This window comes from Abramis brama (assembly GCF_963993115.1).
Source record: "Abramis brama genome assembly, chromosome: 5".
In the NCBI taxonomy this organism is placed as follows: domain Eukaryota; kingdom Metazoa; phylum Chordata; class Actinopteri; order Cypriniformes; family Leuciscidae; genus Abramis; species Abramis brama.
In genome coordinates, this window is record NC_139967.1 from 20,926,802 (window position 1) to 20,943,600 (window position 16,799).

The window sequence follows — 16,799 nt, forward strand, 5'->3', positions numbered from 1 at the left end:
TCATGTCCTTGTTACACCAAATTGTGAAAAAGGGGAATAGACTGTGAAAAACAAAGTCAGTTTTGTATTGCGAGACACAATCAGGAGGAAAAGCCCCCAGAGAACGTTCACTCATCAATCAATGTATGCCATTAGTGATGTGTACTGTTCTGATTAAAGGCCACCACAGAGAGGTGTGACAGTGTGTGCTCCAGTCTACCTAAATCTCTGTCATCACGAGCCCTAATCTCAGCTGACTGAGGTTCAAGGGAAGCGCCAGCCCTCGCTCACTATCACTGAGAGACTGATTGCTTTGAGGACTTTAACAAACATCAATGCATTTACAAATAAGCAGGCTGTACAATAAAGATGTAAAGAAAAAATAACTTTTTTACAACATGGAGTTCTAATATATATATATATATATATATATATATATATATATAGAGAGAGAGAGAGAGAGAGAGAGAGAGAGAGAGTACAATACAAAGTATTAATATTTTGGTAGTGGTCAACAAATATGCAGGATTAATTGCTAACCTTTTTTGACTTTCTTAATCTTGGGCCTGCACTATTACTGCATTAAGAGTTTTATAGTTTTATAGATATTTTATTGGCAAATAATGAGATGGTTCTAGACCAGTAAATGTCAAATTGGTAAATCAATAAAATATATTTTAAATAAATGAAACATAATATTAAAATAATCTAATAACAATATTTCACATTTTATTCTGCATCTCACTGTCTCTTAAACATGAACAATAAATATTATTAGTATTAATAATCATTATTATTGATAATATTAATAACAACAATAATAATAATAATGGTGATTATTATTATTATTAAATAATATTATTAGGGTCTGTTCTGAATCTGGAGTGATATGATCACTTATTTAAAGCATCAAAATTGAAATGCAAGAGTTTAATAAATTGTTTGTCTGTATACAGTACAGTATACTAGTCATTTTGACTGCTGCAGTACTGTGACATTTAATACACATTTTTGTAGATTTTTGCAATCGACTTTGAATACAAAAATGTAATATTCACAGGCACAGCCAAATGTGTCAAATGAGAGTGTAATCATTGCCAAAACCTGGTTCACACGATTTTTTTTAACAGATTTTCCATTTGATAATTTGGCTCCAGTATTGCGAAAGCTATCCTATATTATCCTATGTCTTGCCACTAAGAACAAAGAAATAAAATATATATATATATATACACGTCTACTGAAGAACCACATACTCTCATAAAATTATACAAATCTTAAAATAAAGTAATCCAAGCATCTCAGGAGAGCAAAAACTCCAGAGGGAAAATCCAAGCACCAAAAGTATTTTCCACTAATGTCAGTTTGTAAGTCACTTCTTCAACTTTGAATTCATACATGTGTGAATGACATCTAATGTGTGTGCGCTCCTTGTACGAAGTGTCGCCACGGCGCGTGACGCACCCCGGGATTAGACAGTTCCAGCGTGGTGGGGCTTGATTGATGAGCCCATTCCAAATGTTTTCGCGTCCAAGTCAGTGGGAGTTTGAGTTGCCTTTGCGCATCTTAATACCAAACAAAACATTAGCGTCGGATTCCCAAGGCTGGCTGCCTCTCACTGGATTTCATTAGTCACCCCTCCACAGCACACAAATGCGCTGCATGGCTCCGGGACACGGAGAAGAGGGAGAGGAAGGGCAGGGGGCCATTAAGGGATCATCATCTCATCCCGAGCTTCCCTACCGCTAAGGATCAGAGTGTTAGAGGAGGAAAAAGGAAAACAGAAAAAAAAAAATGTCCTTATTCTTCAGTAGTTTCTGATCAGCTCTGACGCTCACAGTGACACTTCATGAATCTGGACCAAAATGTGGATACACATGAAATAATTCATTTTTAATCAAAGGCCTCAGTTGCTATTTACTTATTTAATTTCATGTTTTTGCAGTGCAGAGAACTCCAAGATTCAGCTCACTTGTCTAAACTGCTATATTTAAACGATCCCTGCCACATATCCAACCGGCTCCATCAGGAGAAACACTGATCTCATTCCCCCACTAATGAGGGCACTCATCTGTGTGTTTGTCTCCCCTGCCTACTTTTCCTCCTGCCAAGCCTTGATGCAATTACACCCCCACATCTGCAGGGGGCTCCCTCCTCCCATCAGCACAGGGCTTTCGAGGGGCCCTGGTGCTCCTGATTCACGGTTAATCAATCATGGTGCCTGGGTAATGACGCCCCACTGCTCCCCTAATGTCTTCTGGCGGGAGCCTCTGCCGCTGGCATTGAGCTCACGCAGGCACACATATGGCCGCTCTGAGTGAGTGACAGGACCCCTTTTTGTGTGTGTGGCACCCTGCACGACGGAAGCCATCAGCTCCGCACACAGACACGCATGCTGACAACCACACACACACACACGCCTGAGGCAAGGAGGAGAGCGACTGGAGAGAGGGAGGAAATAGAGGAGAAGTGCCGCTTGGCCAATCTTCTCACGTCAAAGTGAACCGTCAAGAACAAAGCAAGTAGGGCAATGTGATATTTTCCAAAGCAACTTGGTTTAGGGAGCATTTGAAGGCCTGTGGCAGAGGGTTTATGACATTAAGAATTCAATTTAGAATATCTTCTTTAAGTTACAATTCAATTCCTGAACCTGAGCAAACAGGATGCAGAATTGCAATTCAGATTTGAACACAAGGAAGTAGATTTCAAATGAACTGAAATTCACAGAAAGTTATATAACACATTTTTAGCTGGAAAGCAAGGTTTGTCAAGTCAAACTTTGAACATTGGCTTCACAAAGCCCTGCTTGAAAGTTTTAAAAAGTTTATGGGCAGTTTCTCACATTGATAATAGTAGGACATTTTACTTCAGCACCAAACCAGCATATTAAAATGATGTGTGAATGATCATGTGACACTGAAGACTGAATTAATGATGCTGAAAATGTAGCTTTGCCATCACAGGAATACATTACATTTTAAAATATGTTCAAATAAAAAAGTTATTTTAAATTGTAATAACATTTCACAACATTACTAGTTTTTACTGTATTTACATATTACTTTATTCATCAAACTTTTTAACTATAGTGTACAGTATATACACAATTTTGTTTAACAACACTTCATTCCTCAGAATGCATTACCTGCATTGAATTTCTTTTTCTGTTACTTCAAATCAAATTCTAATTCAACTTCCTGTGGGGTGTGGTCGGTACAATTCAAATGAATTCAGCTCATTAAAGGTGCAGCAAGCGATTACTGGTAAACAAATGCTGTTGATATTTGAAATCACCAAAACAAACTCACCCCTACCCAAAAGGATCACACCCTTTCTTGAAGCCTCAGCCCCTACATTCACGTACATGCTATGCAACACAGGCAACAACTGTGGCGGAATCTGCTGTGCCTGCCGCCCGAGGGTGTGATGTCATCAATAAGTGAAAACAAATTGAGTTAATATAATAATTCAGGTCGAATGTCTAATTATTATTTAGCTGTTATTTAGCTATGTTTATTATGTATCTGCTGTGATTATTTTATGATTATTTTTTATGTAAAGCACTTTGAATTACCATTGTGTATGAAATGTACAATATAAATAAACTTGCTATATGTCTTCTGTATATAAAAAAATATTTATTTCCTCCCTTTCGTTTCATTTACTTGTTAAACCCAAGTTGGCAATTAAAGGGATGGTTCACCCAAAAATGAAAATTCTGTCATCCTTTACTTACCCTCAAGGTGGTATTTTGAAGAATATGGGTAACCAAATAGTTGACGGGCCCCATTGACTTCCATGGTATTTTTTTATACTATGGAAGTCAATGGGACCCATCAACTGTTTGGTTACCCATATTCTTCAAAATATCTTATTTTGTATTCAGCAGATGAACAAAATGACATTATGATATTAAATGACATAATTTATAAAATGATGTTAATGACATCATTTTTATCTTTGGGTGAACTATCCCTTTAATTAACCTGCTTCTTATGGTCATTCTTAGATTTCATTCTTCATATACTCTTCACCAGATCAATTTTATTTAATACACTTAGCACATATGGCTTTAATAGATTTTGGCTGGATTTCCAAAAGGCCCTTGTCAAAAATCAAAAGTAAAAAAGAAAAGAAAAAAAAAGGACAAAATTTCAGATGAAAAAAAAAGAAAAGAAGAGACTATTCTGGAAACTTAAGTGATTTTGTGAGATTCATAGAGCATAATTTCATTAAACCTATCTGTGTCTTTGTGGCTTATATGGGTGGCCCATTCAATCTGTTTGTATGAAGAGATGCTCCTCAGGCTCAAAGCATTTGTATGCAGTATATAGAGTGGCAGAGGCCCATCTGTGCAGCCTAAAACCATACTAATTTATGTTTCACACCTCTTGCTGCTGCTACACTTTGCATCTCATAGCACATACTCTCTCTCTGCCTCTCTCTCTCTCTCCCTCCCTATCTCTCTTTTCAGTGGCAGTGACAGTGAAGTTGCTTTGGCTGTTAAAGAGCAATCCATCATCTGTTTAAAGCGCTTCATCAACATTGTGTACATAGCAGTGCTAAAACAGAGAGGATTTATGTTGTTCAGACAGAAGCTTATTCTAGTGCCATATGGATGAGGTATAAAATCACAAAAACCAATTAAAAGGAATAACGTGCATGCATTAGGTTGTGAAAGCTGAGACAACAAAAGATCACATTGGCAGCTCTTATATGAGCTTGTGCTTACAGTATCAGACTGAGGAATACAATCTGGTTCGAACCTTTCTCAAAACCAATTCTTTCATGGTATGAAAGTCTCGCCATTTGCTGTAGTCTTTTGATCTGAATTATTTAATTGTATTGTATCGTGCTTGTATTGCCACATTTGAGCATGATATGGATTACTGAGACTCTAAAATAGAACTGAGCTCTTACAAGAAACGACTGTGGTTCTTCTGTACCATGGTACTTTCAAGCACATGCACTCGGAAGCAGAATTCAGTGTTCACTCAGATTTACCAAATAATTGTCAAATATTTTCTAAAAAATAATTAATGATGCACCAATATTAAAATTCTCTACGCTGATAATTATTTTCATGTTATGACTGATAAATGGTGGATATTAACTACACGATTTTGTCTAAAGACAAACAAACAAAAACAGTAAAACTAAATAATTTTACAGTATGACAAATGAATATTCATTTTGACATTTAATAAAGATTACATTTTACAGAGTTAGAAAATTAATGTTTTTAAAGAGTAACTTCAAGTGTTAAAATGACGGTAAAGATAATTTAAATGTAAAAGTAGGAGAAATAGCATGTCAAATTAAATATCCAATTGGTAGATATAAATATTTTAAAGGTCTCTAAAAACCGATATGGTACCGATATATTTCCCATCCCTATAATACGTTGACAGGGATTATAGATGTATGTATGAAGAAGTATGATGATCTACTTTGAACCTCCAGGAATTTGATTTAGAGAAAAGGCAATGTCAATGGTCACTGGAAACTAAACATTGTAAACTTAAGACACAATTACTGTGTAAATGAAGCCCTCCTCTGGGATCTTCAACTTACAACACAGCTAGTTGATTGAATTAATGTTCCTTCTTCCCCCTCTGCTCTGGTGTCGACTGCAATTCAACTCAGAGCTTCCTTCCTTCAATGTTCCATGAAATTGGGCCAGATTGTTGTGTCACGTTAATTAATGTAATCCTCGTTGCATTGAAAGAGCTTCAAGTTAATAATTAGACCGACTTGGTGACAAGATTTAACATGACAAATCTCATCTAAGATTAAGAAAGGTGTGGACACGATTCAGCAGAGCTGTTATGCAACTGTTATGCAAAACTTTATATAGCGTTTCATTATTGTCCTAGGTTGGTACCTAGTGGGCTACATGTAGTTTTCTGTAAATCTGGCTCAGTCACATACCTTTCAAGTTTATGGAGAGAATACTTCGGCAGAAATACGGGTTTAAAAGATCACAGGATTTGTATCTGTGAAGTGTGAACCAGTCACATCAACTCTCCTCTCCTTCAATACTCAAATCTCATGAGCGACCTTTTCAGTAACTTTCCAGCGCCACCTGCTGGTGTGAACAGAAAATTACAAACTTTCACAACATCAACGCATTGTGTTGAATCTTGTATGATCAATTGAAGTGTGAAACACCAGCAGCAATTAAAGTAACATTTTCGCATCAATAAACAATTTCTAACTTTTGCAGTCTGAAGCTTTTTATATTAACATTTGTAGATAAAACAGTGGAGTGGCACTAGTAGTAGCAACGCCGAGGACACGGATTAGACTGTTAAAAATGCCTTCATTGAATGCACTCTAAGTCGTTTTGGATAAAAGCAAATGCCAAAAGCATACATTTAATGCACATGCCGAAATCTAAATATTTCATATGGATTTCACACACACACACACACACACACACACACACACACACACACACACACATATATGCTTTGCATCACAGAAATAAATTATATTTTTAAAGTACAGGGTGGGCCATTTATATGGATACACCGTAATAACATGGGAATGGTTGGTGATATTAAAGTCCTGTCTGTGGCACATTAGTAAATGTGAGGGGGCAAACTCCTCAAGATGGGTGGTGTGTAGGCTACTAATATATACTAATGTGCCACAAACAGGACTTTAATATCACCAACCATTCCCATGTTATCACGGTGTATCCATATAAATGGCCCACCCTGTATATTAAAATAGAAAACCATTATTTAAAAATGTATATATATCTTTTTTGACCAGTGGTACTGTACCATTATAGCCTACTATTCCTGCAAAATTATCAGAAATGTTAAAATAATAAAGTCACCATTTTGCGTGTTGTTGTTAGCCTACACTTCACATAATAGGCCTGGGCTTCATTTAACAAACTATGATAGTTTCATCAAATGGTAAACGGTGTATCAATATAGACTAAACACAAGTGACTTGAATAGGCTAACTTACTATACTTACCATTAATGCTACTTTTGTGCAGTGCTTTGGAGTCAGTTAACATCCATTAGTTCAACGACGCAGATTCAGATCGCTTCTTAAATGTAAACTCGTCTGTCCAATGTCCATGTAATTTTCAAACGATTTAATGACCGGAGAATAACCGCTCCGCTCCACTTCACATTGTCCAATGAAATTTGAACTTATTGTGCCAGATAACGATTGGTCGGTGTATTAGTGTATACATGACAAACTGGCTTCAATTAATTATGTAATATTTTAAAATATGTGATATGTGGATTTTTAATTGAATCGACACACCTTTTATTATTGAAAAAAAAAAGTCCACACACACAAGTTTTAGACCCTCGAAAACGGAGACTGACCCCGTCAATCAAGACACAGGGCTTGACATTAACTTTTTGAGGCACTTGTCCTTCGGACAAGTAAATTTATGTTTTACTTGTCCATGCACAAAAGTCACTTGTCCGGGTAAAGATTTATAATTGTATCATTTATTTTTTTTGTGTTTTGCTAATGCAGAATTCGAACAAACCGTTGAAAGCATCCAAACACTATCAATATTAATAAAATTCTGTTGAAACAGTAGAAAGGAACGTGTCCCAAGAATAGAGTTCCCCTTCAACAAGAAATAAGGATCTCAAGACTCCATAATACAAAGTAATACTTTGCACGCAGGTAGTGGTGACTCTTGTAGGTATCCTCAGTATTTGCAAGCTAGCTAGACAAGCTAGCTAGACTTACTGTATACTATATCTAAAATAATTTTGTAGACATAACAATTAGAGATGCACCGATTACAATTTTCTAGGCCGATTCCGATTTTTCATTGAGTTTGACCTGCTGATACCGATTTAAGCTGATTCCGATTTAATTTTTTTCTAACCACTTTAAAGCACACACAAATATTTATTTTCGATCTTTTCTTTAACCCTTTCACGCGCAAGTTTAAAATATTCTAACTGACACCCCCACCCCAGGGTGAGTTTTTTCAAGGCGAACGTTCCCTTTAATGTTTCCATGGCGACGCGTCACACGATACACCGCAGCCACAATAATACTGTATGACAGATGTGTCGCTTTTATTTCGCTTTTCCTTTTTTATTCAAAATATTCACAAACTTGCTTACCATGTCATCAACTAGCCTATCTGATATTCCGATTCTCAAATACGTGTGAGTGTGTTTGGTCGTTTAAAAACCTTTATAAATAATCTTGATCTATAACATGAGATGGGCGCCGCAATGTTGTCCTGTCAGTCAAATTTACAGCACGTGAATTCATCAGTTTCTCCCGAAATAAATGCAAGAAAGCGGCCGGTGAACTGAGAATAGAGTAAACTTTATAGTTAACGTTACTTCCACTATGTTTGTCTGATATGAATAACACATGTCGGCAAATTATATTTGAATAGATTGTTATTTAAATATCTGAAACCTAAAATAAACATTATGAGGTTGAAAACACTGCTTAGTTGTGATATATGACAGCGCTGAACGCGTCCGACTCTGGCTCAGCGCCAGCCAACGCGCGAAAGCACAGTTTGAATCTGGCAGTTATGCGAGCGAGTGGCACATAACGTGAAGTAACATGGCATTTTATTTTGTTTGAAATTTAACTTGTCCAGTGGGACAACTAATTTTCTCTTCCACTTGTCCTACAAAAAAATCCACTTGTCCCGGACAAGCGGACAAGCCTTAATGTCGAGCCCTGAAGACACACACAATTTGACGCAACCCATAGAAACGCGTTATAGTAATGACACCTCAGACTGACAGAAACGTAAAAATAAACGTAAATTAAGGCTACTTTAGTTGTGTACACATTGTCATGTTAATTATAATCAAATACATAGTTTTATTGACCACAATATTATCATTGATATTTGTTTGAGAACGGCACTTTTGATTAATTTTGAAATAGGGCAGGGGTTCGAGCACCCACTAGAGAAAATCCCTAGTGTACATGGAGACATTTTCTCACCTGAAGACAATTAAAAATAAATAAATAATAATAATAAAAAAAATCTACGTGATCTCATTTTAAACGCTAGATGGCGGTCTTGAATCACTGAATGATCTGCACACTAACACGGCTTTCATCTAGTTTGCACTACTGTCAATGCAAAATATTCAAATGAAACATTTTGTAATTAAAGGAACCACTAATCTTACTAACTTCGCATTTTATAATTTATATATTCTGTAGAGTTACACAAAGAATGAATGGTAACCAATACAACATTAGTAATGTTCAACCGAGCTTCATCTACAATTCACTTCAACACATCAGCAAGGAAAAAGGCCAAAGACCCCAAAAGACTGCTATCAAATTCAGAGCTTTATTAGACATTGTATGAACATTGAGAGCTTTTTAGTTCCTTGTGAAACTGCTTGGGAGGAAGAGATAAAAAAAAAAAAAAGACAAACCAAGGTCAACTCTTTATGCAAGCTCCTCCTCTCCCTCTTCCTCGAACTCTCCCTCCTCTTCGGCAGTGGCGTCTTGGTACTGCTGGTACTCTGACACCAAGTCATTCATGTTGCTCTCGGCTTCCGTGAACTCCATCTCATCCATCCCCTCACCCGTGTACCAATGCAAGAAGGCCTTGCGCCTGAACATAGCAGTGAACTGCTCAGAGATGCGCTTGAACAACTCCTGGATGGCGGTGCTGTTGCCAATGAAAGTGGCTGCCATTTTGAGACCGCGAGGCGGGATGTCGCACACGGCGGTCTTGACATTATTGGGGATCCACTCCACGAAATAGCTGCTGTTCTTGTTCTGGACATTCAGCATTTGCTCATCCACTTCCTTCATAGACATGCGGCCTCGGAAAATGGCGGCCACGGTGAGATAGCGACCGTGGCGGGGGTCACAAGCAGCCATCATGTTCTTGGCATCGAACATCTGCTGTGTGAGCTCAGGAACCGTAAGAGCTCGGTATTGCTGACTCCCCCTGCTGGTGAGGGGGGCGAAGCCCGGCATGAAGAAATGCAGACGGGGGAAAGGCACCATATTGACAGCCAGTTTGCGCAGGTCAGCATTGAGTTGGCCGGGGAAGCGCAGGCAGGTGGTGACCCCGCTCATTGTGGCAGACACGAGGTGGTTGAGATCGCCGTAGGTGGGTGTAGTGAGTTTGAGTGTACGGAAGCAAATGTCATACAGCGCCTCGTTGTCGATGCAATACGTTTCATCTGTGTTCTCCACCAGTTGATGGACGGACAGCGTGGCATTGTAAGGCTCTACAACAGTGTCTGAGACTTTGGGTGAGGGCACTACACTGAAGGTGTTCATGATGCGGTCTGGGTACTCCTCACGGATTTTGCTAATGAGAAGCGTGCCCATGCCTGACCCGGTGCCTCCTCCAAGGGAGTGGGTGAGCTGGAAGCCTTGCAGGCAGTCGCAGCTTTCCGCCTCCTTACGGACCACATCAAGAACAGAGTCTACAAGCTCAGCACCTTCTGTGTAGTGACCCTTGGCCCAGTTGTTTCCAGCACCACTCTGACCTATGATTGAAAAGAATTACAGATTATACAAGGCTCAATTTACAGTTTTTTCCAATTGCTAACACACTAAAATGACATGCACAGCACAATTATTTAAACTGACACACAAAGAGCAAAACCTCTTAAGTCTCCAAAAGTCTAAACACATTTTCTGCTTTACACACATTTTGCAATTCAAAATGGCACTTTTTAAATGCACTGAACATGGTTCTCTGCATAAGACACAACAATCTGACAAAGTCACATGTTTGCATTTCAAAACACTGCCATTCAAAATGACACTACATGAGCTAATTGGCCAATACACGTGCCACCTGGCCAAACACCTCAATGGTTAATTGTTAACACTTCAATCTTTTTTAGTTCACAGTTTTTTTTGTGAGCATATTTTTGTTCAATCCAAATGTAAATATATCTGATGTGCATACGTTGCACTGACTTGTTTGGTGAAAAATCAAAACAAAACAAACAAACCCAACAGCATGTGTGTGTATCTGCAAATATTTCTGTGCATGTGACCAATCTGAAGAATTTTCTACAATTTTAACTATTTTAGTATTATGGCAAAGCATACTAAAGATGAGAGTGCTTTTCATTATGCCCAACAGTGTGTAGTTGGTTAGACACAAATCTGGTAATATGAATGAAGTGTGTGCCATTTCATGCAAAAGTTTGATTTTGATAATGCTATATGTAGTTTTGGTTGCAGTGCTTTATTTTGCAGGATATTAGGCATGTTGCAGTTTGGGTGTGTGGTTTTGTGAATTGTACGGCTGCAACAACGAATCGATTAAAATCGATTATTAAAAATCGAATTTCATTATCGATTCGTTGTGTTGCGCGACTACTGCGCCACTCAATAAGTCGCGGAGATTTGAGTATAAAGAAAAAAAAAGTTCAGTTGAGCGCGGAGCGGAGATATGAGGCACCGGACTGGACAGGAGCAAAGCGAACTCTGCGAGCGAACGGCACAGCGCGAGAGAGACCGAGTAGTGCGCGAGCAACAGTGCGCGAGAGAGACCGAGTGTGTCTGAGCATTAGTAAATTGGTACATAGTAATATATAATTATTATATAAGAGGCATGGAAGTTCGATAAATGGACAACAATATAAATAAAACCAACAATTAAATTCTTACCACTGAATTAGCAGCCTGCGATTTGAATCAGATAGACAGAAGATGAAAACACTTTCTTGTCTGTCCCAAGTACCACTACAAGGGGAATATTTTTTACACAATTTGCAGCACTGAATTTTTCATTCTTTACTCTAAATGACTTCACTATATGCTCGGAAAGGATGAGCTGCAAAATACCTTACACACCATACCAGGTGGTCAATCCATTGTATTTGTTTTTATTGTTTTTTTTATTTTATTACTTTATATTGTATTTATATTTTATATACATTGTATTTATAATTAATATTAGGATAGACTAGAGATATTATCTTCTGTTATCATTATTGCTATTATTATTATTATTAACTATTATCCGACTGCACGAGACTTGTCTTTTGTGTGCATGTGCTTGTCAAATAATGTCAAACATTTTATTAAAGATTATAACATCTTTGAAAAAAACCCAAAAACCAAGTTTGTGAGTGTGTGCATCTGTGAGTGAGTTTGTGAGTGTGTGCGTCTGTGAGTGTAGTGTAGAGAACAAGTTCTGATGTTCAAACAAATCCTGTTAAGTTTGGCAGATGTAAAAGATGTGTATGTTTTTTGTGTTTTTTTTTTTTACTTTAACAGCTCAGGGATGTTCAAGGAGCAATCTGTTTGTGCACTTTGCACTGTGAATTTGCACTGTCAGTTCTGTTTTTGAATAAAGGGTTGGAAATTAATATATATTTTTTTATCTGATTCATTGATTAATCAAAAAAAAAATAAATAAATAGACAGATTAATCGATTATTAAAATAATCGTTAGTTGCAGCAGCACTAGTGAATTGTTTTAAGTATTTTGATGAAACCAGCCTAGTTTGTAAAATTGTGTGTTAGCAATTGGAAAAAAACTGTAAACATCAAGAATTTAACATTCAGTCAAATGGCATATGAAAACAGGCTTACCAAAGACAAAGTTATCTGGTCGGAAGACCTGCCCAAATGGTCCAGATCTCACCGAATCCATGGTTCCAGGCTCCAGGTCGACAAGAACAGCACGAGGAACATACTTTCCACCTGTCGTAGTAAAGTGCACATTTCCACTCTTAAATGTAAAACTTTAAATGACGTTTTTTTATGTTTTAATACATTGCAAACTTAAACTGACCAGTGGCTTCATTGTAGTACACATTAATCCGCTCCAACTGCAGATCACTGTCCCCATGGTAAGTTCCTGTCGGGTCAATTCCGTGCTCATCACTTATTACCTCCCAAAACTGACCACACAGAAGAAAAGGAGTCAATATCAACAATTTTATCACCTTAAATGTCTTAAAAAATTATTTTAAAGCGGCGCTATGCAGTTTTGGCAATTCCTCGCAGGTTTCTCTATAGAGCTCCCCCTACAGCTTCGGAATAGACAAGTTGAGCCATATCACATTAATTATCACGGATGTATCGCCTGCGATAATTAATGCGATATGGCTCAGCTTGTCAGTGAACTACGGCTCTGTGTAGTAATTGCCACTCCATCTGAAAGCAGGTGATGGCGATTTACTACTAATCAAGGAACCAGTTTTACTGACGAGATGCGCATAACAATGTCATGCGATATATCGCCCAGCCCTAATGACAACACTGTCGTCAAAATTTGTTGACGACTCTACCCCCTCCCATCTTCTCCCTCAGGTCATGTGCATTTGTTTTCAAAGAAGCCGGCGAACGCATGGAGCCGGCCCAAAGTTGCAATGGTGGTTTTCCCTATCACAGGCACTAGGGGGGTGCGAGAAGCCCAGCTAACAGGGAACGTTCCAAGAACATTCACTAACGTTCTTTATAAGTTTTGTAAATGTTAGTACAAAACGTTATTAAAATAATGTTTTTGGAACGTTATTAACATTCTTGTGACGTTGAGAGAAAACGTTCTTAGAACAACGTACTTGGAACGTTGTTATGACGTTATTTGTGATTGATGAACAAATCACATATAACAATACTTTACGTTAGAAAACAACAATACTTTTTGTGCGAAAAAAAAACAACAACCTAAAATAACGACTTTATTCAACTATTCATTTTCTTCTGTGTGGGCCTCTGAGTGAGTTCACGAAAGCGCCACGACGCATGCGCGAGAACTGAGATGACGCTCACGATCATTTGATGGGAAAGTGTGAAAAGTAAGCCATTCATTTTGCGGCATTGGTAAGGCACTTTTACGTTTTCTCGTTGGTTTCTCACGATTCGGACATCCAGGAAATGCACACTTTAGAAACATAAAAACACTACATCGAGACCCATCTGCGTCATCTTCTCAGTTCTCGTGCATATGTCGTGGCGCTTTCGTGAACTCAGAGGCCCACATGGGAGAAAATGAAAAGTTGAATAAAGTTTTTTTTTTTTTGCACAAAAGTATTGTCGTCGCTCGATAAACTTAAGGTTGAGTCACTTGGACTATTTTAACGATGTTTTTACTATCTTTTCTGGACTGGCAGAATGAAATTGCCTAGCAGCCTATGAAGGAGTGAGCCAGCTCTCAGATTTCATCAAAAATATCGTAATATGTGTTCCAAAGATGAACTAAAGTCTTACGGGGTTGGAACAACATGAGGGTAATTACCGACATAATTTTCATTTTTGGGTGAACTAACCCTTTAACACCGTTTCCATTTCATTTAAATGTTGATATGAAAATATTTGTTGTTTTTTAAGCTATAATGTAGCGTTTCAAATGTATGATAATCATATGAAATTTTCAACTTTTTTCATGTGCTGTAAAAGTGTGCGCTTATAATTCACATGTTTGCGTTAATAAAAAAAAAATAAAGTTGAAAGAATGGTGCAGAAACATTTTCCTAACTTTAAAATAACATTTTAACATGAAAGAAAGTGGACATTTTAATGTTCTTTAAATGTTGTATTGTTAATAACATTTTGGGGAAAAGAACGTTGCAGGAACGTTATGCACGTTTTTAGAACATTTCAAATCAACGTTCCCACAACCAAAATGGAACGTTTGGAAAACGTTCTCAGAACATAATTTTGTTAGCTGGGAGACCACCATTCAACCCGAAAAAAGTCATATAACCATTCCAATGACTCCGAAGCTGTTCAGTTAAGGTAAATTAAGCAGCAAAAAAACAAAACAAAAAACTGCATAGTTCCCCCTTAAATAAGATGCTTTTAAATAATGGCCACTTTTTAAGTGTTGTCATGGCAACTTGCAAAACTAACGTTACAAACTGAGGAAAAAACAAAACGATAACGTTAGATCGGTAGTTGCTCATCTTATCCGATGTTATTTTTCTCTAGACAAGCACAGTTAAACATAAATATTCAAGTATAATTAGTTATACACATGATAACTAGACAACAAACAATGTCCCTCGCGACAAGCCTTTATTGGCATAACGTCGACGTAATCAATACCCTTAACTGTTACTCACTTTGGCACCGATTTGGTTTCCACATTGACCAGCTTGCAGGTGAACAATTTCTCTCATGTTGAATCGTTAAGGAAAAAGCACTTTCTTATTTTTAAAAAAAAAACAAATATAGTGGACTATCTCCAAACGCGCGTCTTCTAAACTCTGCAAAGCCCAGTGAACGGTTTTCAGTTTTAAATAACGCCAACCCTCGCATTCAAACACAGGTGGATGAACGAGACGTCAATCATTATCCGTCCGCCTTTGATTGGTCGAGGAACACGCCCTCTGTTGGAGCTTCTGCTTTTGATTGGATTAGGGATGTTGTAATCTGTTGCCAGTGGTTACAACGCGGATCACATTTCACACACAGAAACCGTTTTGTATTAGTAACCAGAGACCTGCTTTTATAATCGAACAGAAGAATAGTTTTTTTGTTTTTTTTTCATTGAGAATCGTGTTACCAAGCAAGCACACCTACCTACACCAAACAAACAGTAGGTTGCATGTTTGGACTTGTTAGATTTGGTACATACAGTACACTGAATGCGCTTGCTATATATTATATTTTAAATTAGCTTCTTATAAGCTCAAATTCACATGAGGGGAAAAAAAAGGAATTAACTGAAGTACGTTAACTGCATTAAGCAGTTTTGCTGGGATTTGAAGTCTCTAAAAATCATTCAGTGTATGTCATGGCTGGGGAGTTACTTGTAAAGACCATATAAAGACCATGCTCTTTTTCAAGTAATTTATGTTACTAATTATAAACATCTTTGGCTGACATTTAGAAGCAAAAAGGATCCATTTTCCTTTTCAGACTGTGTTATGTTAATGGTTTTGCATATTGTTGGACTTTTCATGGTAATATTAACCATTTTCATGTTTGCTTGTATGGACTGTCAATGGAGCGTAAGCACATCGAATGAAAATATATGAACGAGATTACAAATTCATACAAATGATTGACCAAAATGTAAAATAGTAACAATTGGCCTATTTTGCTGTAACTTAGTGCAAGCAGCACTGTCCACATCCTAATCTGCTCATTGTTTAAGATATGCATCTTTTCAAATAGAGATCACAAAAAATGTATAGTCCACTTCATTTATACAGTACGTCTTTGTATATTCTGAATAAGAGAACAAACCCTATGCCTCCATTAGTTGACCCATTCTGATAAAGATCTATAGCTGTTGATGAAAATAACTGAATGAGAGCTTTGATATCTTTGACCCTGTTTCACCTCTTTATTTAAATCGACACAAACAAAAAAAACTTGGCCAGTAAATTGTTCCTTGCTGAAGCAAATTTCCAATACAACCAAGTATTTGTGTAGGCCAATATTGTGCTGCCATCCCTGAAGCACTGAGTGTCTCAGCACAAGTGGGATGTGCAGCATCGATGAATTAATTATGAGTATCTGAGGTGTCATACATCCTTATAGAGGGGATTCAGTTCATGCATGCTATGACAGAAGCACACGTAGGCTGAACAAAATGAAATAGGATTAATGACGAAGGCATGCAGAATGAATTTTAACAGCAGAGCTTACGATGCATTATGCATTATAGTTGTTGATGTATAACATACAACATTTGTATTATAATAATCAAGTCTACTCATCAGCATTTTGACAGACCACAAAAAAGGTCAAAATAATGTTATTAGATTAAAGGACCCAAGATTATATGACACAACTGGATAGTTTCAGCAAAACTGTTTCATCTGTAATAATAATAAGAAATGTTTCTTGAGCACCAAATCAGCATTATTTCTGAAGGATCATGTGACTATGAA

The 16,799-nt window shown here is 37.4% G+C and overlaps 1 protein-coding gene across 1 annotated transcript; it reads right to left on the reverse strand.

Moving 5' to 3' along the window:
• Positions 1 to 9,294: 9,294 nt before the first annotated feature.
• On the reverse strand, positions 9,295 to 15,214 carry LOC311083210 (tubulin beta-4B chain). Its single transcript, XM_084114578.1, has 4 exons — positions 15,021 to 15,214; positions 12,746 to 12,854; positions 12,544 to 12,654; positions 9,295 to 10,475 (listed from the first exon to the last, which is right to left on the reverse strand). Exons 1-4 carry the CDS (start codon positions 15,075 to 15,077, stop codon positions 9,415 to 9,417), a joined length of 1,338 nt encoding a protein of 445 aa, XP_083970704.1. The 5' UTR covers positions 15,078 to 15,214; the 3' UTR covers positions 9,295 to 9,414.
• Positions 15,215 to 16,799: the final 1,585 nt, after the last annotated feature.